Source organism: Argentina silus (assembly GCF_951799395.1).
Source record: "Argentina silus genome assembly, chromosome: 6".
NCBI classification, from domain to species: Eukaryota; Metazoa; Chordata; class Actinopteri; order Argentiniformes; family Argentinidae; genus Argentina; species Argentina silus.
The window spans coordinates 6962246-6979912 of NC_139660.1; the positions used below are offsets into that span (position 1 = coordinate 6962246).

Sequence of the window (17667 nt, forward strand, 5' to 3'; positions counted from 1 at the left end):
ATGAGTGATAAATACTGCTCCATCTGGTCCCCTCCCTGCAACCCAGAGGCCCAGCCGAAATACTTCAAAGAACTCCATAGGCATCACACACACACACACACACACACACACACACACACACACACACACACACACACACACACACACACACACACACACACACACACAGACACAAACATATGCCAAACCTGCATCTAATTACTTACTGGTTGAGTTGAGGGAAAACTGTAAGCATGATGTATACATGATTAAAAGTAAATATACCTCAAGAGGAAAACAGTGGGAGACCTGCATGCATGTATACTATAATAAGCAGTTTGATGTTGGTTTTCACTTTCAAGGATGCATGTTGATTATTTGGCTTAGCTGTCAAGCCGTTTTCTTCAATCGCCCTGTGTGTATATTGTTTGTTATGTATGTATGTGTTATGTATGTATGTCTTTGTTGTCCTCCACTCTTCTCTCTTCCTTCAGCTCTTCCTCTCTTCCTCAGCTGTGAGGTATTTTCTCCATGGCTGTATCTGTATCCAGGGCTAATGCTGTCCACAGCTGTACCGTGCAGTCTCCCCCTCCCTTCTCACCATTCACCATCTCTCAGAGACCCAGGGTCCCCTGCCAGCCTCACAACAGCATGACACCAGCACATGATCACCCTGGACCCTGGACCTCGTGTGTGTGTGTGTGTGTGTGTGTGTGTGTGTGTGTGTGTGTGTGTGTGTGTGTGTGTGTGTGTGTGTGTGTGTGTGCCTGTGTGCGCGCACGCGTGTGTGTCTGCATGTGATTGTGCATGTGCCTGTGCCTGTGTGTGTGTGTGTGTGTGTGTGTGTGTCTGTGTGTGTGTGTACGTGTGCATGTGCCTGTGTGTGTGTGTGTGTGTGTGTGTGTGTGTGTGTGTGTGTGTGTGTGTGTGTGTGTGTGTGTGTGTGTGTGTAGGACTCCAGTAGAAACCCCCCCAATCAATTCAGCGCTTTGAGAATTGGGCAAGTGAAAAAGGTCACTTTATCATTTCGCTGATATGAACTGCATGCTGATCTCACTATCAGAAAGTAGGTATGTAGTGTTTTCAGCTCGTTCCCCTGTCTAGTCACTACTCAGACACAACAGGAGACATCGTCTGCGATAATGAGGTTCTGTAGCCTCAAGGCCAGCCAGTTAGCCCAGCTGGAATGGATTGCAAAAACCCCACGAGTCACCATTAAAACAACCTACATGGCTTATTTCAGATAGAGCCTTAAGAGCTAAAGAAAGCACTAATTTGTGATAACACGCTAGACGTTTCCCACAATATAAATAAATCCCATAAACGACTTCATTATTCTGAGCTGTGAATGGGTGTCTGGGGCGGGACTGGTTGAAGAGGACCAGCATCGGTTGTGTTTTATGGCCTTTTATGGCGTAATCACAAAAAAGAGGCCATTGTAAAGCACTGAGGAAGAAAAAAACAGCCCTTGTATTTCATCCCTTCGTCCTTGTAATGGCACAGAGGAGGGCAGTGGGGGCGTGTGTGTGTGTGTGTGTATGTGTGTGTGTGTGTGTGTGTGTGTGTGTGTGTGTGTGTGTACGTGTGTGTGCATGCACGTGTGTGTGTGTGTATTTAAGTGTTTTCCCTGTATTATCTCGGTGTACTCAGAATACTTGGACATTCACCTTCGAAGGGGGGAAACAGTCTGTCCTCTAATAAGAAACAGACTCCTCACAGCTTGACTCCTATCTGGAGCCTCTTCCTCCTATCTCAACCGACCGGCTGTCCAGTCTACCGAGACCAGAGTGTGAAGTACATACGTGGTAGTTATGACTGCTAAACCTGTATACTGCAGCTGTACATACTTCATAATGAAACTCTACTCTACTCTACATGCCAGTGCCCGTTACGCTGTCGTCCAGCCCCCCCCCCCCCCACATAGATTATGTGCTGAGTCAGTGGGGGTCACTGCATGTGGCCATATTGCACACGCTCTGCCTACTCTCTCTCTCTCTCTCTCTCTCTCTCTCTCACTCACTCTCTCTCTCTCACTCTCTCTCTCTCTCTCTCTCTCTCTCTCACTCTCTCTCTCACTCTCTCTCTCACTCTCTCTCTCACTTTCTTGATCTCTCTCTCTCTCTCGCTCTCTCTCTCTCTCTCTCTCGCTCTCTCTCGCTCTCTCTCTCTCTCTCTCTCTCTCTCTCTCACACACACACACACACATATAGGAGGGGAAATGGATTTGCTAAATGCCACATCTGTTTTGCCACATGTGTTCCCTCTGTAGCAAAGACATGCCTCCACATTGGTATACAAAGAGGGACTTGATAGAGTAAAGTAGGGTACTAAATGTCCTGTACCTAAACCTCAGTTCTCTACAGCTGATCCCTGGTCAGTGTTTCACACATTCACACACTTCTGTGTGTCAGAAGAACAGCTACCATGCTAATGTGTAAATGTGTCCTAATTGTGTGTTTGTGTGTGTGTGTGTGTGTGTGTGTGTGTGTGTGTGTGCGCGCGCGTGTGCGTGCGTGCGTGCATATGTGTGTTTGTGTCCATGTGAGTGTGTTTGTGGGGTTTGTGCGTGTGCGTGTGTGTGCGTGTGTGTGTGTGTGTGGTGTGTACTGCATGAGAGAAAGGGCATAATGTTGGTAAGCTATGTTGGGAATGCAGCATGATTGCAGACCCTTCAGGATAATTGATCTACATGGGATCCTTCAGGTCAAGCCCCATACAGCCCCCACTATGAGCAGGGTTTCACAACTCATCACTTCACCCAGGGGAGAGAGAGAGACATACCAGTCGTGTTTATGTTCATTTCACAATACTACTTACTTAATTACACATGCCAGTGTGTGTGTGTGTGTGTGTGTGTGTGTGTGTCTGTGTGTGTGGGGTGTGTGTATGTGTGGGTGTGCATGAATATGTTTTGGGGGTATTATTTTTATTGTTCTTGGTGGTCAGCCCTCCTCACAGATTCCACCATCTCGCTCTCTCTCTAATTCGCTCTCTCTCTCCTCTATTGTTGTAGATTTAATATTTATATTAATATCAGTTTCCACATGAAGGTTTGGCAGAGACTTTTGGCTATATTTTGATAATAGCTAATCTAATATTGATAATCTGACTCCAATGTAGTTATCACTATGTGCAAAGAATTGTTGAGTTTGTACTGAATTAGTGCAAGAAAGGTCAAATAGAATGAATCAAGTGAGGCTTTAATAATACTGTATACTTATACAACTATTACAAGGCCAACACTTCATAGAGAAATGTTACATCCTAATAGAGAGAGATAGAGAGATGACCACTGGTCATTCAAAACAATGCTACTCACAACATGATGATAACAGGACACAGGAAAATAGCTTTTCCCTGACCTCTGCTTTTTATATCACCCTAAAAACCACAGTATTTAAATGAGGAGCTTTTGATAAGGAGACCCAACCACAATCGACCTTATTACATCCAAACTGATGACATCACAGCTTTGACACCTCAAGACATTGAACAGAGCTCACAGCCATTTTCTTTGTATGGTGGGGGTGGTAGATTTAAGAAGACTGGGGCAGAATTTAAATTCTGCCACTATATTGTTCCTCCTTGATTAGACCCTGAAGGCTACCTCCCTGGTGCTGCAGTTATTTCTCTGAACTTGAATGTCATGAAAACATAATAAGGATGTTGTCACAGCTTTACTTTTTTTCTTCTGTCCAGGAAAGGGTCCTGATGTATCAGCTGAAGGAACCCTGTGGTATGCGTGCGTGCGTGCGTGCGTGCGTGCGTGCGTGCGTGCGTGCGTGCGTGCGTGCGTGCGTGCGTGCGTGTATATGTGTCTGCGGTTCATCCCCCCTGTTGCCGCCTCTCGGACTCTGTTCACATGCACCATAATCAAGGCGATGGGCTACTGTCCTCCATTTGAGCAGCTTGGACCAATCATATCATCCCACTACAGTACAGGAAAACACTGTGCGGGTGTAACAACAAAACACGTCACAATGCCCCTTTCTGTTCCCCTAGAGCCTCATGTTGTGCTGTGGAATCCATCTTTCCCGCGGCGGGCTCAGGTGGGGCTTGGAGACCTGCGGTCATCATAATATTATGAACCTTCGAGTGGTTGTTGTCCCACATCCTCTCATAACTCAGACAGAGAGAGAGAGAAAGAAAAAGAGAGAGAGGCAGAGAGACAGAGAGGCAGAGGACGGAGCTGGGATGAGGCCTTATGCCTCTGACATATCTGGTGTGGTTGTTTTGGAAAAATGGGCTCTCTAGCCCAGAGTTTCTCAACCCCAGTCCCTGAGATGATCAAATGACACCGATAATAATCTTTTAAGGTTTCAGATACACAGTGTCTGTGATGCATTTGGAGGTTGGCCTGGGCTTTAGTTAGGTCTGTGTGAGTTCAGGTCCAAACCGCTCATTGACTGAAACAACAAACAGAGCCTGTCTTCAAAGGCTTTTACTGTTGCTGAGTGATGTTGCACAGTCTGTGGGTGACGTGAGGCATGGGCCTCTCTGTTTGAGTGTAGGAAGAACCATAGATACAGAGTTCAGCCAACTATTCAACATATGGACCACCATGATATATGGTTGGTTCCAGCATGTTAGTTCCATAAGAATTCAATTCCAATGGGAAAGCCAATAAGAATCAGGAATGTTTGGTGCCAACATGGAAGATAGTTTGCCAAACATTGTTTATCAAGAGAGTGTAGGCTGTCTGTCTGTGCCTAGGCCTGCATGTGTGGTGCATGCTCAGCTCACTGGTTTGGTATGGTCATGGTGACTTTGTCTCCCATCTGGATGTCTGTTTGTGGTGCTAGTTGTTGCTCTTTGAAGTTATGCACCTCTGTTTTAAGAGAAGGATCTGTTGATGATGATGATGATGATGATGATGATGATGATGATGATGATGATTATGAGGGAGCCTGTGTTAAGTTTAGCCTAGTGTCTCAGGGCCTTACAGTCTGCTGCGGTGTGACCCTAAACCGTAGTAAAACAAGACAATGTGCAGGTTCACTCACATAGAGATATGAGGAGATAATCTATGACCTCTAACATCCTTCCTCTGTAGTTTAATGGTTCCTGCTGTCCCGAGAGTCTGACTTTATCGAAATACTTTGGGAGAAGGGAGACTTGGCCAGACAGTCATGGCTACCATAAGCAGTGTTATAGTGCCCTCTGCTGGAGAGCTAGAATAGTGAGAGGGATTTGAACCAAGAATGTGAAACATAACGTTCCTCTGCGCAACGGTCTTTAGTGGGCGCCATGACACCACACTCTCACCACGTTGGAGCATGCTTCACTCAGTGCATCAACATTGCATTCAAGTGAAAATCAGGATACAAAAATGTTTAAGTTACATTTAAATTTGAGCACATATTATAGAAGTTCTTTACTCTAAGATATGTATGAGAGGATAGTAGAAGGTTCCGGAATCAAGAAACCCAAATTCTGGAAGAAAACTTTGGTTGTAATTCTCTAAACAACATTACAGGTAACTTCAATATATCAACATGATATAATCTCCAATGTCTTTGCAGTGAAAGGATGTTGTTCACACTGTGGCCATGCTCCTTCAAGGTCATCGAGGCATAAGGCGGGGTGAAGTTAGCTTTCCAACTGTCCCCAGTAGAGGGAGCTCTGTATGTAGAATCACTTGAGGTTGAAGTACAGTATGTGAAAGGAGGAGGGGTGGAGGCTGAAGGATCAGAAGAAAAAGAGGGAGACCCCAACATGTGGAACCAACCATATGTGTTTCCCATGGGGTGGGCAGCAGTTTGGGCGTTTGGGTGTGGTACAGGAAAGGCAGGGCACCCTGTGTTCTGGGAAATGGTAGTGCCCTAGAGGGGGGTGGGGTGGGTAGAGAGTGTAGTGGTTATGGTGGAGAAGGAGAACATTCCCCCCCCCAGACACTGATTTATTAAAGGTAAGATGATCCTAGATCTGTGCCCAAAAGGTTATAAGAAGTATTGTGGTTAGTCTGATGAGCCATGAGGTTTCTCCAGATTCAGCATCTCCACACAATGGAGCATTACAGGAGTCATTAGACCCATTAGGCTCCGGCTGGACCCAGAACAGAGGCAGCAGCAGCATGGATAAACTAATCTCAGTCTCTAAGCTGTGTTGTGCTAAACTGGCCTCTGAGCCAGTGGAAATTAGGCAGAAAGAGAACAATGTGATGGAATGGAAAAACGCAGTTGACTTGTGGTGGATTAGAAACCCTATGCAGTTAAATCTGCAGTTTATTGACATTTAATTTGTGGTGAGAAATAATACGTTCTAAATCAAACAGTTTACTTTCTCTGAGTGGTTGCTTAACTGTGCCGAATACAGGCATATTCGCTGCAAAGGAGCAATGTCATTTCCCACCAGTTCAGTTTTCCACATTGAATTTGATTGAACTGCCTGAGCTTGAGATAGTGATTCATTGAGCCTGTCTCTCCTTCCCTCTCCTCTGTGAAACACGCTGGAGGAAGGGTGTCCATTACTCACACACAGTGACCTATGACTGTGTACCAGGTCAAGGAGCACTTACTGTAGCATGACTATGCTATGCTGGCTGCTATTGGCCTATAATGGTGATGCTGGCTGGTGGCTGTGGGCATATCACTTAGCATGGCTATGCTTTCTATGCTGGCTACTGTAGGCTTATCAGTGGCATGGCAGGAGGGTAACGTCATACATTCTTCCTGGGCTCTCTAAGTGTAGCAGCCAGATAACCGCAACACTACAACTCACAGAGAGTGTCAGCGATGAATGTGAGGAGGGAGAGAAAGCACACATGTCTCTACCATTGTGGCTAACCAAGTGTAAAAATGGCCATCCTTATTTATAGTAGAAACAATGTCGCACCCCACAATGTCGCACCCCACAATGTCGCGCCCCACAATGTCGCGCCCCACAATGTCGCGCCCCACAATGTAGCACCCCACAATGTGGCGCCCAACTTCATTTACCTTTATCTAGCCAGTAAGTTATCGTTTCCCCATGGCCTGGTCTTTTACTGTTTCTCCTCCTCTGTTTTTATACTCCCTTTCCTGCTGACAAAGGCTCATATTTACTCTCTCTCAACCTCAACGCCCTGCCTTTGTCGCTCTGGCCCAGGACATTTCTGAATGAATGAATGAACGTGATGAAGTGATAAGCAGGGTAAATACTCTCTGCTAGATATCGCTCCATCATTCAAAGCCCTGGATCTCTACTTAAACACACACACACACACACACACACACACACACACACACACACACACACACACACGCACGCACGCACACACACACACACACACACGCACACACACACGCACACACATGCGCGCAAATCTTTCTCTCCCTCAGTGTCATACTGTAGGTCTTTGTACTGGGAAAGACAGTCCCCCCTCCTTCTGCATTCACTACCCTGTAGGGTGCATACATGGGGACCCAGTCAACTGGCGGGGAGGGTGATAAAAAGAGAGGCCGAGTTGAGTTATCTGTGTTATTCTGACCTCTTGGTAGAACCGTGAACGACAACTCACACAGTCAGAATAGGGAGGGGCCAAAGAATACTTAGTGAGGCAAAAAGCTGCTTGTGATAGGCCAAAAGGGACAAATGGAGAATAAATACAAAAGAGAGGGGTCCTCCTCCTATTTTATTTTATTTTTTTATTTTTTTGGTCGCATTTGTGGTTTACATTTCCTGTATATTTCTGACACGTTTCCCATGGTGAAGGGCTGGGGGTCTGTGACATGCCTGGTCCTTTTCCCACACTCCTACAAGTGAGTCAGGACTATTCTTGTTCTCTTCTTTATTTGAGTATTAAAACGTACAAACATGGACATGACATCATAACACTGTACATACAATATTACTGATGTACAGTGGGAATACAAACAAACATAAACTTTCTGCCTGTGGTTGTTGAAAAGACAAGTCAATAGAAAAAGACAAGTCATGGGCAAGAGCAAGGAGAAGAGAAATGAAGTAAAGGCTCTAATGTGTGACGGAGGTCAAGTTTATTCAAATATGATTGCTTGTGAGATTATTGACTTGTACTCTAGGCTTCTAAAGTAGACACCACAGAAAGTAATACTTACAAGAGATCCACCACGGCAAGCCTCATTGGCTTATACCACGCCATAAAGATATAGAAATGACTGAGGTTCATGTATGCTCTGCTCATTAAATACCTTGATAGTGAAATGTTATGAAAATGTGCCATGAGTGATACCTCACATGCTGTACTGTAGCTGTAAAAGTCAAACTAGGTTTATGCACCAGTGATAATAAGAGTAGTCCCTAGTCATGCTAAAACTCAGGTTTATAATTCAGTTAGTATTTCGACACTTTATCTTTAAGGATATCTTATGTACTGTACACTAAACATGCTTTCAGTACATGTAGCCACTGTAGCAGAGTTTCTATCAAACTCCAGTTTGTCCCCCAGTAATACACTGCCTCTACTTTCACTGTGCATCTGTTGCTTTAAGTGCAGCTATATCTTTCCCCTAGTCCCCAGGCGACCAGCTTTTTGGGGAGTTTTTTACCTTAAAAGGCCATGCGGAGTAAAGCTCTGGTTTCCTGTGGGAGGGCTTTCCTTTCTCTGGCTCTGGAACTGGGGGCCTGGCCCTGCCTCTCTCTCCCTCATCCGCTCCCTCCCTCTCTCTCTCTCTCTCTCTCTCTCTCTTTCTCTCTCTCTCGCCCTCCCTTTTCCAGTGGCAAGTCCTAGCTCCTCCACTCTGCCACTCCCTTTCACACACACACACACACACACACACACACACACACACACACACACACACACACACACACACACACAATGCTTTGGTCTCTTTCCTTTGACAGCAGTTAAATAGTAGAGCACAGTCCACACAAAGCCAGATGAACACAGTGTGTGTGGCTCTAATGGACACTGCTCTATCTGACATCTCTCTCTCTCTGTCTCTCTCTCTCTTCTCTCTCTCTCTCTCTCTCTCTCTCTCTCTCTCTCTCTCTCTCTCTCTCTCTCTCTCTCCAATCCCCTGAACTCCAGACTGACCTCCAATAGAGAGAGAAAGAAAGAAAGAGTGACTGAAAGCGAGAGAGAAACAGAAAGCGAGAGAGACTGAAATCGATAGAGAGAGAGAGAGAGAGAGGGTGGAGAGAGGGTGGAATCCTGAAAGAGAGAGAGAGAAAGTGAGAAAGAAAGAGAAAGCTATAGATAAAGGATGAGGGAGTTGTGTTGAGTGCCATTATGTACAGATCAAAACAAATCAAGAATGGTTGACATGTGAATTATATTTAAAAAAAACCTGATGGACTTGTCTTTTTAATCATGTTTCATTAACATCAACCTGTGTGCCATACAATCCATGCTGTTTCATGTGCTCTCTGACACTGGAAGTCATCCATTAGGTCCTCAGTGAGAAGCAGCCTCCTCAGACCAGACAATAATAAATGACTCAGGCTCTACATGTCCTTATAAGGTATACTCTCACATGCTGAGAATCACTCATGCTGTGTGATATGGGCCATAGCCACAGGTGGTAGTGTGTGTCATCATCAGACAAGAGCAGGCCTATTCTATCATTCTCATTACGGAACACGAGGAACATGTTGCAGCATCACAAACGTACAAACAGAAACATACTGAATGTACAGTCCATTTAACATGAGAAATTAATGCATCATTTGAGTAGAGCAACAGGGAATGAGAGATAGTACAGCAATGAGATGCTCTTTCTTACAATGTCTCTCTCTCTCTCTCTCTCTCTCTCTCTCCCTCTCTCACTCTCTCTCTCTCTCTCGCCATCTAAACTTGTGCCCCAGGTAATACACCTTTTGACAGCTCTCAGTTAATAACCTTCACCATTGTGTACAGATCAAAACAAATCAAGAATGGTGGACATGAATGGTGACATTTACAAAAACATAATTACAAAAACCTGATGGACTTGTCTTTTTAATCATGCTTCATTTAACCTGTTTGCCATACAGTCCATGCTGTTTCTAGAAGGGAATCTTAAGAGAACTAAGGATCTAAGTTAAAGCATTGTGAAGTAGTATAATGTGATGATGATGTATCGATATGGTATCCCATAAATGTCACATTATGACACACACACCGTGCCCTAGCTCTTTGTCCTGGTTTGAACTGAGTGTGTGTGTGTGTGTGTGTGTGTGTGTGTGTGTGTGTGTGTGTGTGTGTTTTACACTAAGTCTTTTATTGCTCCATACTACATGACGTTGTACTCTTGCCCCAGAGCTAGAGAGGAAGTTCAGAGGTGCCCTCTAATCTGATTGGCTAAATTTGATCCAAACATCTGTGCATGGCTAGGGAGGGTTACATGACGTAATCAGGACAGGCACGGCATGGAGGTCGGTAGTAATCAAGAAAACATGTGCTCACTGCATGTCCTGCTCATACAGGTGATGCCTTACAGGTGAGCAGGACGGCATCGTCATCCCGGCTGGTAACTGAGACCAGGTGGTGCTCTGTCTACGATGAGTCATAATCAGAGTGTCAGAGACACTTACAATACTGGTGATGAATGGAGCAATGAGAGGAGAAGTACTGGCCTGCTATGATATCTATGACGGTTTCACAGGCTTCTGTACCTCCATTCAACATGATCAGGATGTATTTCCATGCGTAATGGTAACATTAGAGGAATGTGCTAAAGGTCCTCTTTACCTGTGTACTGACTGTCCCGATGACAGCCTCTTTACCTGTGTTCAACATCATTAGGAATATGCATACTGAGATACAGTAAGCTGTGACTAGGATAAGTCATAGCTAGAGTATTCTACTTTGTAAGTGCTCAACATAGTCAAGAAGAAGCATATTGAGAAAGGCCTACAGTACTGAGGAATGTAGAGAACTGAGAGAGAGGGAAAGAGAGAGAGAACACGGAGGTGAAACCATTAATGCATTCATAAACATATTGAAACTGGTCGACCACTCATTAAATAATATGAGTATGGGGGGGAGTAGGAATGTTTCTCCTCTACAGACAGAATAAATAATCAGCGTTGAGTTGTTAGAGCAGAGTTAGAGCAGAGTTAGAGCAGAGTTAGAGCAGAGTTAGAGCAGAGTTAGAGCAGAGTTGTTACACAACAAATTCCAGTACAATTCCTCTTTCCTGATCCTTCACATACACTCTCCCATACACACTACAGTCCAGTGTAATTCATGGATGTAAATCAAACCATGCACTTATATCAGTTATGAAAGATAGGTCAGAAATATATTTCATATTGGTCTCTAAGCCCTTTGAAGCATTTCTGTGGCTCCCCTTCTAAAACAGAATGTGGACTTGGAGCTGCGGGCAAGGATTTTGAAGGCAATACATTATACTCTTGAATTTCTGCGTGAGAGGTTGAAAGGAAAATAAGATGGTGAAATTCGTTCCAATATCTGGTGTCAGTAAAATGTCAGTGCAGTGAGACCCCACCATCCTAATGTCCCACGTCCAAACTGGAGTTGTGTGAAGTTACCCCAAAACACTGCTCTTGTGTCAGTTTGTATACAACATGTCCTCTTTTAGGTGAAGATGCCATGACGGTAAACTAATCCCAGATCCATACCAAGGGGTAACTTCAGAGCTCATCTTCTTGCCAGGGTGCCCATCCAGTTGCCTCTCTGAATTTGAGCCCATTTCTTATGCTGTGGGAGACAGACAGTGAAATGACAGAGGCTTAAGATGAAGTGAACACATGGTTGACTGGCTTCAGTATGAAATGTAATCCTGCTGGTTAGACTGACGATTACTGTACATCAGTGGTTTAGTATTTGGGAAATTCCATCAGCATCCATGAATACAAAAACAGAGGGAACAGAAAACCAGAGCCTCCATGTCTAAAGGAGGAAAATACCACAACAAAAATATGTTTAAAACAGTTCCACAACTAATAATCATACTCTTGTATTAATCCTGGATCCCTTACAGATTTGGATACCCTCCTCCTCATTCCTTAATGGATGAGTCTTGTTATGATAGCGCTGTCTGAACAAAAGCACTTGTTTGCTTAGTGAATTCCTCTAATAACAATGGCTTACTGTGCTTACATTTAACAATACAACAGCCATGTTCCACATCAAACTGTCTTATCATATGAGCCTTTACCATCACAAGGGCTTTGCCAGACCATATATCAAACGGTGATGATGCTACTTTTCAGTCCCATCAGCTTAATTGGACCCACTGGATCCTCTCCTATGAGAAGCGATTAAGCTGTGATTAAGGCTTGGGGTTGACTGGCAGGGCAGGAGTTGCTGGACAGTACATAGTGTGACATTTCACACATCATCCCTGGCTTTTCCTCGTCCCTTGGCACCACGGACGGTGAGGTATGTGTCGGAGGGGCCTGTGGCAGCTTTGCACCTCTGTGTCACCTCATATATATGACAGCTGATGCGTCTATAAAGCGACAGCTGATGCATCAGGGTGGGTTGCCAGGTTGGGGGGTGGTGCAGGCAGTATGCCACGTTTGCCAATGATGGGGCCAGTTATCCCCATAACATACACACAGACACACGCGCATGGAAGAACACACACACACACACACACACACACACACACACACACACACACACACACACACACACACACACACACACACAGTCATGGAGTCATCCATCCCCATAACATCCACAGAAAACTTGACTCACTATTATGAATCAGATCATGTTTCTCCTGACTTGAAATTGCCATGTTATATGCCGAGTTAATCAACAGACTTCTTTATGAGGGACCTTGTGTCACTGACGTTATAGTGTGTGACACCCAAGTCATTTAAATGTGAAGCTGTCTTCCAGTCCAAGGAGCACTATTTCTATAAGAGGCTATCACTTTAATAGGAAGTACTTCAATAAGGTCTGACAGTGGAAACATTATACATATAAATACACTGTTTTCACCTCAAATACCACTGTAATGCATTTTGCAGACTGTTGTTTTTATGGTTCACTAATAAAGTGGGCAATGCTCTTTAAATAAATTAAAATTCCTGTAAGTAAAAAAAAAAAAAAAAAAAAAAAGAAGAAGAAAGAAAGAGTAATAATTCCTTCTTCCAGCATTGTGACTGCCAATAGCCCCTGGTCCTAGCATAGATTAATTTTTCTTATGATGACTGATGAATAGATGATTCACTTACTTAGATAAATGTATTTGTTGTAAGTCGCTTTGGATAAAGGCGTCTGCTAAATGCCATAAATGTAAATGTAATGTCTTTATTTTTAGATGGATGTAGTGCATCTACTAAGCTGTGAACAGACAGACTGGCTGAGGGTCCAGGACGGGGTCGTTGTCCCCCCCCATCCCCCTTGTCCTGCACATCATTCCCTGCATACCTAGTCTGGGACCCCACCCCCCATGAGCGACCCCCTCTACAGTCCACCCATTGTTCACATGAATGATGTTTCTCAGTCCAATTTCAACTCTCACTCATCAAACCCAAATATCAGCTTTACAGAAATCTGAGCAACGGGAGGTCTTCCAGTCTTTCAGGGTGAGTATTGGTCGACTTATAACTGGAAGACTCTATTTTGCTGAAGGGAAGTTGCATGTTAATAAACATTTGAAGCAACTGACTGACCAACTCTATTAACCTCTTATATAACAGAGAGCACCTAGATGAGTCAATTGTTGAGTCAATTTATGTCAATCCATAATCATTTATTTGCATACTGTACATACATAACAGTCATTCTCCACAGTTTCATCCTTCAACAAGTAATTTGGTCTCCTTACCAAAACCTCCATCCTGGCACCCTATTATAAGCTTCGTGAGAGAAAGCTATCAACTATTCCTCCAGGACCTGCAATAGTACTCTTTAATATCTCAGTGGCTTGGATGCCTTTATAACTCTCCCCCTCTCTCTCTCTCTCTCTCTCTCTCTCTCTCTCTCTCTCTCTCTCTCTCTCTCTCTCTCTCACACTCTCTCTCTCACACACACACACACACACACACACACACTAATACAAAACCCCAACACTACTACTTGAACAGGAGAAGTGTGTTAAGCAAGGTGTCAACACTCGTATCCACAGACGCAGGGTTAAATGGGGAAACAGGCCCTCTGTTTTTCTGTCCTGTACGATCTCAGTTTTTTTTGTGAAAACACAGCAACCCAAATAAGGAGATTAGCTGAGGACTAGGAGAGAGTGGAGCGGTCCAAGCCATTCCACAAAGGCCTTGTCTGAGTGGTTTGATTGGGCGGAGTGGTGCTGGTGGTGGGGGTGGGGGAGGGGGGGGGGCTGTCTGGGGGGGGCAGAGTGGTGAGTGGATGGAAGGAGTGAGGGAGAGAGATGGAGGGAGGGGAGGGAGAGGGGGAGGATGGGGGTCATAGGAGACTACAGGCAGGTTCTGTTGGAGTTTAAAGCATAGACGGAAGCCTTGGACTCAAGTCTGCATCCCCCTGTGCTGCGGGTGCCTGCTCTCTCTCTCTCTCTCTCTCTCTCTCTCTCTCTCGCTCTCCCTCCCTCTCTCTCTCTCTTTCTCTACCTCTGTCTCTCTCTCTATCCCTCGGACTCTTGTGGACTCAGGTTCCAGCGGAGGCAGCTGCTCCAGCCTTGCACAGCGTTTACTGCATCTCAAACTAAGGGGTTACAACACCTCAACGTTCTCAGCTACATTTCTCATCTCAGTGAGCGTACAGTAAACCCTAAGGAGGCACCATGGAGGCCATCAAGAAGAAGATGCAGATGCTGAAGCTGGACAAGGAGAACGCCATCGACCGGGCGGAGCAGGCCGAGACAGACAAGAAGGCAGCAGAGGACAAATGCAAACAGGTGAGTCCTGAGGGACGGAGAGACAGCGAGAAATAGAGAGAAAGAGAGAGACATGAAGATGGGTCTATACTGTAGTGGTGTCTGGGGGGACAGAGACCCAGAGAGATCTGTAGGTTCAAATGGTTTTCTTACAGGTACAATGTGAGGAGGACACATTTTGCCATCGAAAATGTTACATATATCAAAATGATGCGGAATGTTCTAAATTCAGATCTAGTATTAGTTCTACTGCTCTCCATACTGTTAGAACATGTTAACATTGACACCATACCAGGCATATTTCTGAGGAAGAGAGATGTAAACACATCTCGCAGTGTTTAGTTAATCTCAAGTAATATGTCTGATTAAAGTATGTGACTCAAGTGAAATCTAACAGTCAATCACAGTCAAATATATACTTCTATAACACTGCAGATCTAATACATCAGACTGAAGAGCATAACAATGTTGAGCCATAGGGGGTGGGAGTGGGAGTGTGCATAATGCATATGTCTGCAATTGCACAGCCCAGTGTGAAAGTGCAGTCGGGGCAGGTTAAACCAACAAGTGTGTCTGGGACGGTGTGAGACGTAGAGCCACTGACCTCTGTGGCAAGATTCCTTACCAGGCTGTGGAGTGAGCGAGGTCAGACAGACAGACAGACGGACAGGCAGAGAGACACACAATACAGACCAGTAGGTGGACGAAGGATAAATCACACCCAGAAGCTACCCTCAAACTCCTCTGTTGTTTTAGTTAAACACTCATGTTACCCAACTGAGTTCACCACATGACAAAAGGAGACCATTGTCTGAACCATTGTTTTCCAGACTTAAATAAAGCCTACTCCTAGACTTAAACACCCCCAGGGCCTCCACTGAAAGCAGGATTTAGTCCAGGACTTGGCTTTATCTGTGTCTGAGAAAAAGTCCATAAATATAAATATAACCTTCCAGGTTTTGGATTTGAATGGCGCCAACTGAAAAGTATACACAAAGCCTCTGGAGATATAAGAGCATTTGTGGAATGGCTACAGACAAAACATGAACAATAGCGTTGCGTTTGGAATGTAATTGCATTACAAGAGGTTGAGAAGGTGCCTAATTGCAGAGGCACTGGAATATCTCTCAATTGATGATGTGTTGGCATAAAGGCTTTAGCCCAAATCCGAATAAGCCTGGGGGTCCCACCCCGACCCCCACTACACCCTCCACCCTTCCATGGGGATTGACCCAGGAATCTGAGCCTGACCTCCCTGGGTGTGGATGGGGCTCTGTGGAGGCAAGAGGTCCCCTGATCCCTGGTATGCTTGGAGCAGGGGACACTAGCTATGGCCTACTGGCTGAGTGATATGGGCCTCTGTATTGGCGTCTTTATAGGTGTAAAGGGGCGCTTTACTGAGGCCTACTGAGAATATGGGGTCTGTATAGGCATCCATCCCACTGCCTGACAGGTCCCTATTGCCTGCCTGAGAGAGCAGGACACAGTGACAGCCGTCTCTGGCACCCAGTGATAGCGGCTGTACTGTATTTTTAGACATGGTAGAGATAGGCCCTGTAGAATCCTGGAGGATTATCAGGAGTACTTCAGAGCTCCACGCACCCACTGGGGAACTCTGATTAGAGGATACTTAACCTCACAGTGTGTGTGTATGTGTGTGTGTGTGTGTTTGTGTGTGTGTGTGTGTGTGTGTGTGTGTGTGTGTGTGTGTGTGTGTGTGTGTGTGTGTGTGTGTGTGTGTGTGTGTGCCAGGGCACTTGTTAGTTGAAACTAATAATAAACTCAGCTATCAATCCTCCAAAGGGGGGTATAACCATGAAAATTGTAGACTTACCATAATCAGACCTTTAATAGATAAACAATTAAACACTAGAGATCAAACAATAGAGGTGTTTTCTTTTGTATTTTCATAACAAATCTATGTCATATGTAAAAGTGGTGATAAGGTAAGACATTGGCTGTAAATCAGGACCTCCTCTCGTGGAAGATCATGTACTGTAGGTGGTCCTAAGAAGTTGCCTGGCAAGGCCTAAAGTTGTAAAAGCTCTTGAGAAATAAAAACTTTCAGCCTTCCTCTTTGAGATTTTATGGGGAATATAGAATGTGAAACTGAAACTTAAGCACACACATTCCCAGTCACATCTAAGTATTTTCTTATGACAAACTGGAAACATAAACTCTTCGATTCAAACACTTGAATGCTTCTAAATGACTGTAATCTATCAAAGTAGACTTGGAGGTAGACATGCTGTAAAATGATGAGGAGACATGACAAAGGAGTCAGAGGGAGGTTGATACTGAAGGCCTTGTGTTGACATCAAGGGGATGGTGGAAGGAATTTTAAGATACACTGAGGCTTTTTAGGTAATGTAACGTTGATAACTTTCTGTCAGCAGGGATTATAACTGAATTACCTCAGTGTGTGTGGGAGTAAGAGAGAGAGAGAGAGAGAGAGAGAGAGAGAGAGAGAGAGAGAGAGACCCAGACTTAAGAGACAGACAGACAGGGGACAGAGAAAGAGACAGAGACAGAGACAGACAGAAAGCTTACATTGTATTCTAACAATCTCTGCTGTCCTAGCTGGAAGAGGAGCTGCTCATTCTGCAGAAGAAACTGAAGGGAACGGAGGATGAGTTGGACAAATACTCTGAGGCCCTGAAAGACGCCCAGGAGAAACTGGATCTGTCAGAGAAGACAGCCACAGATGTAAGTAGACAGGGCACTCTGGAAGGCCCCTAACACAACCACACCCATATACTGTACCTCCATCAACCAATCCCCAGGCCCCTAGCTGCCATGTGTTGAGATGTGTTTAGGCAGACTATAAACAAAAGAGCAAGCCAAGGAAATGTAATGTTTGTGAGTATTTGAGGCAATGTAAACACCACGTTTATAACTGCTATAACATATAAGATATGTTTCTCTACCTGTTTGGACTGGGTGCTTGTGTAAGGCCACAGAAGGAATTGGCCACACA

The 17667-nt window shown here is 44.8% G+C and overlaps 1 protein-coding gene across 1 annotated transcript in view; it reads left to right on the plus strand.

Annotated features, from left to right (window-relative positions):
* Nucleotides 1-14509: 14509 nt before the first annotated feature.
* The window catches only part of tpm4a (tropomyosin 4a), a 19870-nt gene continuing 16712 nt past the window's right edge, over nucleotides 14510-17667 (plus strand). The window contains exons 1-2 of the mRNA XM_083672178.1: nucleotides 14510-14711; nucleotides 17271-17396. Coding sequence (XP_083528304.1) covers nucleotides 14598-14711; nucleotides 17271-17396 — 240 coding nt within the window. The 5' untranslated portion in view covers nucleotides 14510-14597. The remainder of the gene's footprint in view (nucleotides 14712-17270; nucleotides 17397-17667) is intronic.